The 11,218-nt window shown below is 37.7% G+C and overlaps 1 protein-coding gene and 1 pseudogene across 1 annotated transcript; both read right to left on the bottom strand.

Annotated features, from left to right (window-relative positions):
* Positions 1-347: 347 nt before the first annotated feature.
* On the bottom strand, positions 348-5,553 carry LOC133739398 (uncharacterized). Its single transcript, XM_062167178.1, has 4 exons — positions 5,182-5,553; positions 1,278-1,339; positions 1,053-1,157; positions 348-781 (listed from the first exon to the last, which is right to left on the bottom strand). Exons 1-4 carry the CDS (start codon positions 5,402-5,404, stop codon positions 632-634), a joined length of 540 nt encoding a protein of 179 aa, XP_062023162.1. The 5' UTR covers positions 5,405-5,553; the 3' UTR covers positions 348-631.
* Positions 5,554-6,711: 1,158 nt separating this feature from the next.
* LOC133740248 (hypothetical protein At1g04090-like) lies at positions 6,712-11,196 on the bottom strand (annotated as a pseudogene).
* Positions 11,197-11,218: the final 22 nt, after the last annotated feature.

The following is an 11,218-nucleotide window of genomic DNA, read 5'->3' on the forward strand; positions in this document are numbered from 1 at the left end:
GACAAAGAAACCGTAAAACCTCCCTAATTTTTTAAGGTAAGCAATGAAGTTCCTAGTTTGTTTATTGAAGCCCTCCCATGTAACCCAAAAAAAAAAAAAAAAAAAAATCTTATTTCAAGTGAACCCAAAAAACAAAAAGTGCTTAACCGGGAGGTGAAGTTCGTTCTCTATTGCTATTAAATATTACTGCCTAAATTTTCATGGGTAGTGGTCTTGTAAAAGACCATAGAGACTTAATGCTCTCTGAGCCGGATATGCAATATCTTCAATTAGGATGCAACCTCAGTTTAGGATTCTGGAAACCTTATCACTTGCAGAGGTCAGCAAATTTGGCGCTTTACTTCACAAGAGGCAGATGATTCATTTTATCTATATAATTAGGTTTCCAAGCACACTACAATATTACACCCAAATTTCAGAAGACATCCTTACGAGTTAAAGTTGGGTAAACCTTTTCTGTAAGCTTTACTTGGAAAAGCATAAGAATTGACTGCTGAGAAGTGTAGTGAGACACTCATTTGAGATTCTAAGTGTACAGCACAGATCTTGCCTTCCATCAGCTGGAATTTCTTGTAAACTCTTCTCCTTCTCTGACCACGACAATGTGAAATTTGAGTAAATGGGGTAACGTTTACTTGTACTTCTCCATGATTCTTCTGGCTTCTTCTAGACTATCATCCACCCCATCCTCCTTTGGTGTCGAGGTGGTGCCTCCATTGGCCCTTGGCCCTTCATCCTTGTTCAAAGCTATGAATATAAAATATGCAAGTCCCATTGTGGCCTGTTATCATAAGACAGTTAAATCATAATTCATTAAAATTAGCTGTAATACATGTGCTTCTTCAAACTCTGGACTACGTATAGAAGAGCAATGCACTTTTACCAAATTTTCTAAATGTTAGATATTCTAATAAGAGTATATTGTTCATGTCCTTGTAGGACCAGAGAAAAAGTAGGATCACAGTCCAATAACCAAATTGATATCACAAGCTTACTTCATAGAAACAGTAAAGCCAACATGAATTACTAGAAAGAAAGACTTGAGAACATACCAGCACAAAGAAAACTGTGGAAACGAAAGATTTGAGTACAAATAGTGAAACAGACAATGCAACTATTGTCACAGAAATCCTTGCAATTGGTCTTGGTACAGAAGCCTAGCAACCAAAATCAACATGTAAGCAGAATATCACAAATATTAATTTCAACTAGAAGCATGAAAAACACCGTGCATTAAATTGCAAATAAAAATTTGAACAAGTACAGAGAGTACTTACAGGGACAAGACTTGTTCCTGCCTCAATCCCATCTTTCCCAACATTCCATGCTGTTTGTAAAGCTATTTTACATAATACATATAGTTAAAATAAACGACACAGAACTCAACTGTAACTATTTACCTCTTGAATTCATGTGATGTAGAAAGGGAATCTTCCTAAAGAACGGTAGCAACATTCAGACAAAAAAAGAGAGGAGAAACAGTAGCAAAAGTAATTCATGAGTTAGAGAATTTTGACATGAAAATCTCCTCTCTCACTTCTGCTTTGGTTGTGGGGAGATAGGGCACATCCGTGAGATTATAAATTTGTATAGGAGACATCAAAGAAGCTTCAATGATGCGTATGGTACTTTTATTAAACCAGAGTGTGTTTTGGGGAAAGCTAAGCGTTGTGAGCTAATGGACCTGATTATTCTGAATCAGATGATGAACCAGCTAAGTCTCTCCATTGAAAATTGGGGTGCTTGTGTATGAATGGGATAAACCCGGGAAGGCCAATTGGAGCAGTCTCGCAGAGGGCAGACTTAAGAAATTAGTGCCAAGAGGATGGAGAGCTCAATTCTGTGAATGAGAAGAAAGATTTTAGAGAATCTCACAAAACTGGACACTATATGAGGGTAGTTTCTCATGATCAACAGACCCATCATTCTGGTTCTGATTCGACCGATTTGTCAACTTATTGTTTCACATATTAAAGCAATATCTTGAGTTTGGGGTAAGGCTTTTGGTCGTGATGTGATTGAAGAAGGAAAAGCATGAGGGACAGAAGTTTGATCCACAATCTTTACAAAGGTTTGCTCCTGATTTTTTTTATTTTTATTTTTCAGTTTTTTTTTTAATTATTTAAATAGAGGTTTGCAAATGGTACCATCAATTAGTGTCAAGCTAATGTCAGTTCTCCAACTTTAGGTAACAATGAACTTTTAATTGATGACTTTGAAGTGGAAGTTAGGCAGACCAAGTCAGAAATTATGCCCCTCGGAATCGTGTTGAGAGATTGGATGCTATGTTAGAATATTCTAAGAAGAAAGGTTGGAAAGGGCTGAATAGAGCATGCACCTCTAATTCTGGTGTAATGGTGAAACCATGAATGAGACAATTTGTGGGTACTAAGATAAGAGCTGAGCCACCATAATAGTCTTTCAAACAAAACAAATCTTAAATCTACTGTTGGTTCTAATGTCAATGTTATGATGCCTGAATCCACGGTGGCTCAAATGTTATGGCCCGCTACGAGCAATGTTAGCCCTTAATTGGAATGCCCAAGACTCAAGGATATATTAAGAGCTAACTGCTCAGGTTTAAAATTTCTAATGAAACTATATTTACTAAACAACAAAGGGAGATATTTTTGATTAGATCAAATTTTGGAAAGTACATGCTGTGAAGTCCACACCAGAGAAAACTTACAAGAACTAAAACAATACAACACAATTGACTTTGAAAGACTAGGTAATCACTGCCTTCCAATTCCAAGGATATATTGAGAGCTAACTGCTCAGGTTTAAAATTTCTAATGAAACTATATCTACTAAACAACAAAGGGAGATATTTTTGATTAGATCAAATTTTGGAAAGTACATACTGTGGACAAGAAGTCCACAACAGAGAAAACTTACAAGAACTAAAACAATACAATGCAATTGACTTTGAAAGACTAGGTAATCACTGTCTTCCAATTCCAGAGAATGAAAAGCAGAGTTAGACCCTAAAGCCATTGAAGCAGGAGCCTGGGAAAGATGACCAGTAAACAATTGTTTCCAAAAAAGTTTCTCCACTGCCGAATCTTTAGGTCCTCAAGAATCCAGTTATTTCTTTGCCACCAAATTATAATATCAGCGCCAATACTTTCCAATTCCACAATGCTCTTGTGATGCATGAATCCATCTGTTCCACATCATCTTGCCCTTTTCCCTTCTCCATATATCAAAACCCCTATGTCTTGCAGTTAACAGAGTATAGCAGCCCTCTGGTGAATCCCAGACCATAAAGGCTTCCCTGAAAAACTTGGACAAAGCTGTTGAACAACAAATGAATATTATGTCTGATTTTGCTTCTATGATCTTTTGATGTGGCAAGAATTGGACCTGAAAGAGAGCTATTTTGATGTGGTTTAAGGAATGGCAGGTGCTGGTGTTTAAATTGTTTATGCATGGCGAAAAGGAACATTGGAATAGTCTTAGCTCCCTAACGAAAAAAACTTTGGCAGTCCATGTTGATAGTCATCATCTTGACGGCTCAGTTTATGATCACAAAGCTTTATTGTTAGATACATCTCTTGCATTAGATGGGACGGTGTACTCCAGGAAAGGGACTCGTAGGTTACATTTTGAGCAGTAGATAAAGATATTGGCTTCTGGGAAAAGAGGTAATGTTTCAATCACTGAACAATTAAAGACAGTGGATATAGATTGGCACATCGGAACATTCATGTTTTCAAGAGTGTACAGCACCAATTATTAGATGGGGGGCTCAGCGTGCCAATATACAGTGTCTTATCCAACATCTTTTCATATTGGATAAAGAAGAGGACTGTGATACCTGTTTCTTTCATAAAAAGGCCAAAGAAAACAAAATTCTGGGCATCTAAGGTAGTATAGGATACGGTGATCTAAAACCAAGCAGGTGGTGGAGGTTTCTTGTCACTATCCACTGAGCCAAGGGATAGTTATATGGTGGATTTGGTTCGATGTACTACTCCTAAAGTGGATCATAGAACAAATGCTGCACTTACTAAGCCTTACTCAAAGGCTGAGCTTGAGGCTACCTTTGAAACAAATGCCTACAACAAAGACTCCAGGACTTGATGGGTTGGATTCCCTGCACTTCTATTTTTCAAAAGGAGTGTAGTTGGGAATGATGTCAGTAGATGTTGCCTAGCAGGTTAAGGTCTAGGGTTTAGTGTCAGAGAACTAAATCATCCTCTCATATTGAAAACTCAACTAGGATTTAAATCTTATATAATAACTTGAATTCCTGACTCAAAATAGGCCTGCATAAAAATTGTAGCTAAAGGAAACGAATTATAGGGCTACTCCTCATTTAACTAGTATTGAGTAATAGTCTTCTATTCATGAAACTAGAAAAACAACCCCATAAAGGGAAGTTTATCTATGCAGCTAGAAGTATAGAACCTCATGTGCACCTGAACCACAAGTTTTACGACAAAACATATCACATTCCATTCACTAGAACTTTTCCAATATATTAAGTTCTCTTTAAGTACAGATTGTTAGCCAATTCTGTCACTTGGCATTTAGTGGAAAACCACTTTCCATTCAGTAAAAGAGTTCCAACATATTAGTTTCTCTTGAACTACTAATGATTAGCCAGTTCCCTCACTTAACGTCTAATGGATCACCACTTAACACAAATGTAAACTCAAAACTAAACTGTAACCACCTGCACTCTTGAGTAAGCAGCACAGTAGCAAAAGCATTTCATGAGAATATTCCACTCCATAAATGGCTTCACATCAAGTAGCCTCTCACCTACCAAACTATTAGGTTCTCGTGAATTACGAATGGCTAGTCAGTTCCCTCACTTTACATTAATGGTTCATCATTCTTTTCTGTAAGAAAATTCAGCATTTGCACTGGTTTCACTCTAGTCACAGCTTCACTAAAACCTCTACCTTTCTGTATTTGATTGCTATCGATAGAGTTTCTTATGGATTTTGGCACAGTTGTTACAATTTGATTTCACTAATAATAATCATCGAAACTTAAAAGATACATAATTTGATAGGAAATATACATGCTTTTCTACTAATATGCACAAAACCCAACTCAGAAATAAGCAAATTCCACCAACCCACAGAACCAACAATACTCAGGCATATCATACACATTCTAAGACACTGAAAATTCAATAAATAAGGCAGTGAAGTGCAGCTAGCTAACCTTTGAAGATGTTGGACTGCGCAGCGAATACAAAGCCAGAATTGCGAGTTCTGGGCCTCTTAATTTGCAGAGCGGAGGGCAAAGTTTGACTCTTTAAACTCAACAATGAATTGGAAGAAACGAACTGAGAGCGGGAGAAGGCTAGAGTTTGATTGTTGTAACATTTTGGAGAGAGTTGGGTTGTGCAGCATAATAGGCTGTGTAACATGGCTGAACCAGCCATTACAAATCTTTGTTTGTCGAAAATATATTAAAGAAACAAATGATTTGGACCCAGAATTTGGGATTTCCAAATGAATAGGTGTTATTAGTTGTGTGCCCACTTTCAGATTTTTGTTTCGACAGAAAAACAGAGCAACTCAAAGAAGAGCTTTAGCCGCTTTTTATTAGAGACTCGATATCGGCCTCACAATGCTCAACTTAAACCGGTCGATTCGAGCGATTCGGTTTTTTTTTTTTTTTTTTTTCTCAATCAGGGTGAGGTAGCAATTAGCAAGCTATCTCGGTTAGTTAGCGAGTACAACACCCAATCAGTATTCGAACCGAAATCTACGAGGATATCTAGCAAGGCCAGACTAATTGCTTGCAATAATTTTTTTCTTTTGTGTCAATAGTTTTTTTCATTAACCGCAAACAACAGTGACAAACTTATAAAAGTAAACACATACTATCATTTGGTATAAGTGACGTTTGTGTTTCATTTGTACGTGGAAGAAAAAAAGTTGAGAACAAGAGATGCTATGTAAGTAATGAAACCAAAAGTAACATGACTAAAGATCGATCAGGCGCCAAATTCGTATCCTGGGACAAGTAGGAAGTCGACGATGCTTAAGGAGGACGGAGAGAGTGTAGCACCTAGTTTCCAGCTTCCACTAATTTTAGCTTGCATTAAAAGAAAATCCGTACCACAGCGTTTGCAAATCTCCTTGCGTCTTTGCAGCATCCCTTTGAAGCCTTTTGATGTCATTAAGAAGATGGGTAGATTGTCTGGGAAGACCAAGGAGACTTATGACTGAATGTAATCAGTTGCTAAAGTTCACCCTTGAAACCTGAGGAGGGCAAATCAAGCAACCATCTCATCAGAGCTGTGTTCATATATGGAAACTATGAATCTATACGGTGATCAAATAAAAAAAATAAAAAAAACTACAACTTCATACGATTGATAAGAAATGAAGTTGACAAATGTTTGCGTGTTGCATGAAATGTCAAATAACTGAATAGAATAGTAATAATAGTTGAGGGCCTTGATCAAACTAGCATAGATTGTGGGGTTTTGTCATTTAATGAACTTTAGCCTAATATGCTTCAAACATTTTTAGTGTGCTTCACAGTCACTTGTCTTTCCTAACTTCCCCAAGGAACCTTGTTTAAAATGTCTAATCTTTCTGATGTTATGGCTTTGATAGAATACACCACCTGCCGAAGTAAGCATTCTTCTTTCGGTAATCATTTACCGGAAGTATTTTACTTCTGCTGGGCAGCTGGGGTAAGGAATGTGTTGGGGACTAGGGGGGATTGATACCAAAATATAAGGAAGATACAAATATAGCACTCTTTTTATTATTACATAATCACTCACCAACAATATACGACTAACTTAGAGTCGAATTCAGGACCTCCCATTTATAAAGGGGAGAGACTAATTTCACTAGACCAAATGGTCTAGGCACAAATTTAGCATTCTTTGGGATACAAAAAAATGAAAAGAAAAAATCCTATGGGACTAGAAGAAATAGGAAGAACACCTCACAATCTCATATTTTTGTACTTCCGCAACACTGATAACACTAGAAGGGATCAAACCCTTAATCTATTGTAGTTCTAACCTATTTCCCCATCCCCCCTCTCGCCACTATCTTATATTGTTATTTACATATGGCAAAAATACATGAGAGTTACAACCACAACAAGGCTGGCCTTGAAGTTCAATGATTTCTCAAACCGTGCATATAGAAACAACATGACCTGCAGGATGAAAGAAGCATATAAAAACAACATGATCTGCAGGATGAAAGAAACATGAAGAAGGGTCTGTTCCCAATTGTTCTTCTCCTTTGGTCCTGTAGGACCTTCCTCCCCAGAAAGCTCAACTGGAATTTTTGAAAAGATGTTCTCCACAGGATATCTTAACATCACAGGCAAAACATTGATGATCTTATCCAGCTCAGTCCTTGAATTGTATACAATTTTTTGGACCCCATTCTCTCATAAACTGCAGCCAACCTGGCTCAGTAACAACTCCATCTCCAAGATACTCCGCCTCAACTACTTCATATTGGCGGCTTGAATCCACAGAAAACTCACTGCGAGCAGCATCATTCCTAATTCCAATCCCAAGCTTTGCAGACCCCTGAAGGTAAGTCCCAGCATGTGGGAAGTTTGCATGTCCATTTTTCGTCGAGTAGATAATGGCTTTGTTCCCGCTTATGTACTCCAAAGCGTATGCATCTACCCATTGACCACCGCTGTGCTGTGAGAAGTATATACTACAAAGCTCTCCAGTAAAGTTGCATATTCGGAGTGTGAAATGCTCCCAGTCACTCACATGCTGTCCAATCTTGCTGAGAGCGATATCCATAGGTCCGACTTCGAGAGTGGCTGGTCCATTAAAGGGACAAAATACCCACATTGCAATGTCAGTAAAAGTCCCACCAAGAGCTGGTTTTACATGAACGTAGAGTTTTGCACTTTCCAAGTTTCCATATATCACATTCTTTCTTCGATCACCACTAGGCAAGTCTATCCAAAACTGCTTATCATTTGTCCCCCCACCAGGCAAATTTGAGCCACTTTCATCAATTGCTTCGCCCACATCTGTGCCAATTTTGTACAATAGCGCTCCATTTTGAAGAACCAGGCAACAGAAGATGGCAAGTAGACCTCTTCTTGATGAAAGAAAACAGTGGGTCCATAATGATTGATAAGTGAATGAATTTGATCAAGATTTGGCATTCCAGAGAGCTTAGGATTCAGATTCTTCAAGCACCCAATCTGCAGTTCCTCTCCATTACTCCAGTGACTACTGCAGAAAAATGTACCTACAGAGACCCCTGTCCCCATCATTCCCCGATAACGTGGTCTCATAGTCCAAACTTGAAAAGGAAGACTTGCAGATTTGATGCTGGTATTAAAAAGTAGGCTGTGAGTTTCGCATGTGTCATTCAAATCAGCTCTAACACACCTTACTTCATCCAACTCAGGTTTTCCTGGCTTGTTGGTAACTAAAAAGCCCATTGCTCTGTAACCTTGGGGTGGATCAGGTAACCAAAAGTAGCCACATGAACCATAACTTTCCTCATTCCCATCATCAGGGCTCCACACCAGTGTGTAATCAAGTGGTTCTCGAAGAGCTGCTGACTTCACATGCTCCTGAACACCAGCTGTTTCTGGCAAATCTACTTCTCGAACCACAAGAACATAGCCCTGTAAAGGCTTACCATTGAGTTGGCAATAATGACCCATGCTACGGAATCCATCAGGAATTCCCGCTGGCTTAGAAAATGTAACTGTTTTTTTTCTTGTCCTCTGGCAGAGAGCAGGCCCAGATTCGTTCAAATCTGGTGATCTTGGAAACCTCTATTTCTCCAATACTTATTTTTCCAGAAGCAAAACCTTCACCTGAAAAAGAAAACACAATGCTTAAATCATTTAGAACGCAATCCAATTTGTCATATCAAATAAATAATTTCAATCACCAGAGCCAAATTTCCAATCTCAGGTTCACAAAATCTGGTCATGATATATTTTCACCATTCTGTACTATCAATTCTCGACAAGTAAGTTTCTCCTTGACTCTATATTCTATATATTTGTTTCATTAAGTCAATGCTTCATCACACTTGAAGATATTGTTTCTGAATTTGTACAACCTCAAAATTTTGCGTGCTCATCAATAGTCAGCTCCAAAAAAAGGTGAATATGAGGCACGAAAAGACTGAAATTTTTTCAGAAACAGCACACTAAAATTTATCCTGATAATGAAGATAGCTAAATAAATATAAGAATCTCACTTGTTGCACAGAGTTGACAATATCTATCACTAACAAAATAGGAAGAGACGAAAAATGGAATACCAAGTTTAGTTTTATTCATTTTCAAGAGAGAAATATAGAATAATCTAGAAATCTTTGTATGAACATACATGACGCTCCCAAAGAAAAAGAAAAATATCATCCAGAATAAGATGAATTTCAAAGTATATTGCAGCACAAAACTAAGAAGCAGATCTCTCATTTTTCTTTATTCAAGTAAAGATCAATAGACCCCAAGTGCTGGAGCTTTCATGAACTAAGAAAAACAGAAGTTAAATTGTCTGCCTAGCAATATGAATAGCATGACTGCATGAACAATAACTCAATGGAGCAAATAACAAGAAGCAACAAACTGAAACTACCAAGCAAAATTGTAACCTATTACAGTATTCAAGTAAAGGAAGAATAAATAGATCCCGAGTGCTGGAGTTTCCAGAATAGCAATCATGTACTCAGCAAAACAAAACAAAATAAGTGCCTAAAGACAACATGAATGGAAACACAGTACCAGAAATTCAAGCAAGTAAAGAATATTAAAAGTTGCTTGCAAGGCTCAACGAAAGTGCATTCTCTTCTAACTCATATCTACTTATCTTCAATTTAAAGTACGTGATCAATGAAAAGAAACTAGTTGAGCAAGTAAAGAATCCTATTGTTGCTGTCAAGCCTCGAAAAAGTGCATTCTTTTCTGCATCACTTATCTTGAACTTAAAGTACATGATCAGGCTCATTGAACCAAAGTGCAAACTTCCATAAAAAGAACTAGGTCACCAGAGCAACTATTCAACAATGATATTACGAATTTCGACAAGTAATACGTGCATTTTCCTACCAGAGTATACAAAATCACATATGCAGACAGTAAAGAGAGTTGATGATGATCAATAAGGGCCTCTTGCATAGATTGTGATTTGCATGTCAGCAATTAAGCTCAAATTCAAAATATGCTGAATTTTCCCGAGTCAAATGCTCATCATTTTTTTTTTTTTTGCAGAGAATAAAAGGAACCCAGTAAGCACTAATTCACTGCAACTACCAAAAATCCATTTCATCAAAAACAAAAAGAAGCAAACTTTACCACCACAATTGAATGAATTCAGCACAATCCAAAAACCCTTCACCCCAAAATCCATGAACAACCCAAACACTAAACAAAACCCACATTCAAATTTCCAAAAAAATCAAATCTTTGCACTCAAATCCTCATACCTAGAGGCCATTGAGGAATTGGAGCAGGCAGGGAGAAGGGTTCAGGCTCTGGTGGAAATAAATCTTTGAGTTGATTCCAATAGAAGCACTTGCACAAGAACACAATTGGCCCAAGTGAAACTCCAAGTCAGTCTTATAGCTAGAGAGAATGGGTTCTCGTATATATGAAACAATAGTGTAACAGTCCAAGATAATCCAGTGTGGTTGAATCATTGAAATTGAAAGCGTACCTTGTGATGTCATAGACAAGCAAAGCGCCAGCAGCTCCTCTATAGTAGGATTGTGTAATGGATCTGAATGACTCTTGACCTGCCTGATAAATTCATATTTGATTGAGAATAGAATAGCTTCAGAATTCCATGTATATATATTCCAAAAAGAAAAAGAAAATTAAAGCATGAAGGAAGGTGACAAACCGTGTCTCAAATTTGGAGCTTGATTGTTTTGTTATTGATGGTGATCATCCTAGCTCCAAACTCAACACCAATAGTCAAATCGTGCACGGGCTGGAAGCTCTTGAATATCGTTCCTGTTGCATTCATGAGCCCTGCTCCTCTTGAAGCATAACTCACCCCACAGAATATTGCTTTCCCTGTAGCGTTGGGCCCTAGAAGTGCCTTATTGGAATAACTAGGAAAGACCTTTTGTAATACACATCAGTGTTCCACCATGTTTAAAAGTGATAGAATAGTCATCACCTAGGGCCACCTATTGACTTGTACGTGGATAAAAAACAGAGTGAGGGTTGAACTGAGTTTATAAAATGGAAGGACGTTGAAAGTTGGGGAGATGAA

This window comes from Rosa rugosa, chromosome 3 (genome assembly GCF_958449725.1).
Source record: "Rosa rugosa chromosome 3, drRosRugo1.1, whole genome shotgun sequence".
NCBI classification, from domain to species: Eukaryota; Viridiplantae; Streptophyta; class Magnoliopsida; order Rosales; family Rosaceae; genus Rosa; species Rosa rugosa.